The following is a 2,656-nucleotide window of genomic DNA, read 5'->3' on the forward strand; positions in this document are numbered from 1 at the left end:
CTTCTTCTTCTTCTTCTTCTTCTTCTGAATTTCCAAGAGATGGGCTCTATAATTTTCCCCTCTAACTTTTTTGCCCATGAAATCCTTTTTTTTCCCCTTATGAAATTTGGGACCAGTGTCAAAAGGGAACACACTTCAAACACTGCAGGTTCATCTTTCCGGTGTTTGATCGATGTAGAAGGTTTCTGAGAGGAGAATATGTATCATGGATTTAACTTCACGCTGTTCCCCAGAAGCAAGTGGTATCTCTGAGTAGCTCTGCATCAAAGTTCAATTAAAACTCTTCCATCAGGCATAGAACCGTAATTCAGCTGACATAATTTCCAGACAAGAGCGAGAAGCTATTCCTGGGTGGCCGCTTTACCTCTGAGCTGGGAGATGAACCTTTAACATCTCGTTTCCTTTCCGAAGTTAGTTCATCAGCTAAGCCCAGTAGCACGATACCAATGCCATTAGTTTCTGAAAGATGCCTGTAAAAGAATTTTTTAAAAACCCTGCCTGAAGTGGAAATGATAAGGAGCTCATATATCAAGTACAGATTTTGTGCTGCATTTTCCAGAAATTTAAACCTTGATATGCAGACCTGAAAGTGTTCCAGTCCCTAGCTTATGGTATTGCCAGGGGTTCTGTTTATTTTGAAAATAGTATGCTTCTGCTCTCAATAGTGGTCTGAGGGGAAGTATTACATAGCCATTATGAACTGAGAATTCAGAAGCAACAGAGTTCTCTCAAAATAGGCTGGAGCCCCAAAGAAGGCCTTGCCCGAAGGAACAACAGGAAAACTTTTTGGGAGAATGGACTTTGGAATGAGACAATCCAGCAGTCATTTCCGGGGTACCCAAGCAAACCTAAAGTATAGAGAGTATGGGATGTGCTCTGGACACCACTTGAAGAGGGAACCCTTGAGCAGTTTTCTTTAACCATGGCCATTTTCAAGTCTGTCTCAGAGGAAGTGTAACTAGGCTGCTCCTTAGAGGCAGGGATGGTTAGACTTCATCTCACATACTTTGGGCATGCTGTCAGAAGGGGCCAGTCCTTGGAGAAAGACAGTGTGTTTGGAAAAATAGAAGGACAGTGAAAGAGATGGACTGACACAGTGAATGTCACAGTGGACTTGACCATGGAAGAGGATGGTGCAGGGTAGGGCAAGGTTTCAATGTGTTGTTATGAGTTGTAGTCAAGACGATGGGAACTAAAAACAACCTATCCATTGCCAGCTGTAAGAAATCACTTAGCAAGTTAAAACTATTGCGTTCATATTTGAGGGTCTCCATTCTCAATCAAGGCAAACTGTTATGATTCTCTTCTGCTGAAAGAGAAAATTCGGTACAGACACACCACTGTAGAGTCAATTAAACTTAAAGGAACTCTGCAGGACAGTGAAGGTAGAGAGGGCTTCCAAGGCCAGAAATCTCTGTGGGAGGAGGCTGCCTCATGTTTCTCTCATAGAGTGCCTGGTGGGATTGAACCACTAACCTTTCCATTTGCAGCCCAGTCCTTAACCCACTCTTTCCGCAGTGTTCCCAAAGACAGAGAAGACACTGAAGAAAACACCTGACACTGAGCACATCCTAGATCAATTTTCATTAGTGGAAGCAAGGAAGGTGCAGCTATCATTTCCATTTGGCATCACGTGTTTAGTAAGAGTGATTCGACTAAACCTGCACTTCTGAGCTGATAACATGGTATCTAGGGAGTTCTGGTGCTTGGTGATAAGGAGTTGTGCTGCTAACCCAAAAGTGTGCAGTTTGAATCCACCACTGCACCATAGGAGGAAGATGGGTAATCTCCTCATGTGCTGTTTACTGCCTCTGAAAACCCGTCAGAGGGGCAGCTCTGAGCTGGTTCTGACTCAACAGTACCTGACATGAACATGAACATCATGGTAGATAATATTATAGTAAAAGATGGATGTCAGATGGCTGGACAAGGGCACATTTCATCGCTCGCCATAAATGGCTTTAGTGTTGACCGCCTCTCTGATAGTAATCAGAGAGGCTGAGCATGTCCTTTGATTACTCACAGCTGTCTTCCTGCGTCATACTTGGTGTGGAGCTGCCAAAGGTAGTCTAGGCTGGCACCAAGCGCTTGTAAACATCATTGACTTGGTAGATGACTTCAGTTATTAGCAATTTCTGTCCTGGGCCCCTGGACAGCTTGGGATATTGGAGCAGGGCTTTGCCAGGAGTGCTTCTCAGTGCTCAGCTGGGCATTGGGGCTGTGCAGATTCTGTGCAAGACTCAGACAAGTCCTGCTGCACAATGTGCTGGAAATGAATGTGACTTGGTCTATTTTCCATTTCCAAGTTCAAACTGGAAGCCGGATGGATGATGTATCAAGAAGATTGACGGCTGAGGGAAAGGACATAGATGATCTTAAGAAAATCAACAACATGATTGTAAAGCGCCTCAACCAACTGGAATCTCAACAGAACTAGAGACATTGTCTCCGAAGAGCATAGACTATCGCTTTGAGTCACTGATGTGGACAGTTAATAACTGTGGTAAAGCATCTGTGCAAGGGCCAGATTATCTAGACAATGAGGCCGGCTTAGGGGTCCTCTTTCTGCTGTACAGATAAGATTTACTCCAAAGAATAGGGGCTTGGGGAAAGGGCACATAGAGGAGAACTGAGAGTAAGCAGTAAAATTCAGTTA

General features: G+C 44.2%; 1 protein-coding gene across 1 annotated transcript in view; it reads left to right on the forward strand.

The window, feature by feature from the left end:
* LSMEM1 (leucine-rich single-pass membrane protein 1) overlaps nucleotides 1-2,437 on the forward strand; it is a 9,473-nt gene extending 7,036 nt beyond the window's left edge. Inside the window, exon 3 of the mRNA XM_006882646.1 lies at nucleotides 2,307-2,437. Coding sequence (XP_006882708.1) covers nucleotides 2,307-2,437 — 131 coding nt within the window. The remainder of the gene's footprint in view (nucleotides 1-2,306) is intronic.
* The last annotated feature ends 219 nt before the right edge of the window (nucleotides 2,438-2,656 follow it).

The sequence above is a fragment of the Elephantulus edwardii genome, unplaced genomic scaffold (assembly GCF_000299155.1).
Source record: "Elephantulus edwardii isolate Elephantulus edwardi_28Jun2011 unplaced genomic scaffold, EleEdw1.0 scaffold00022, whole genome shotgun sequence".
NCBI classification, from domain to species: domain Eukaryota; kingdom Metazoa; phylum Chordata; class Mammalia; order Macroscelidea; family Macroscelididae; genus Elephantulus; species Elephantulus edwardii.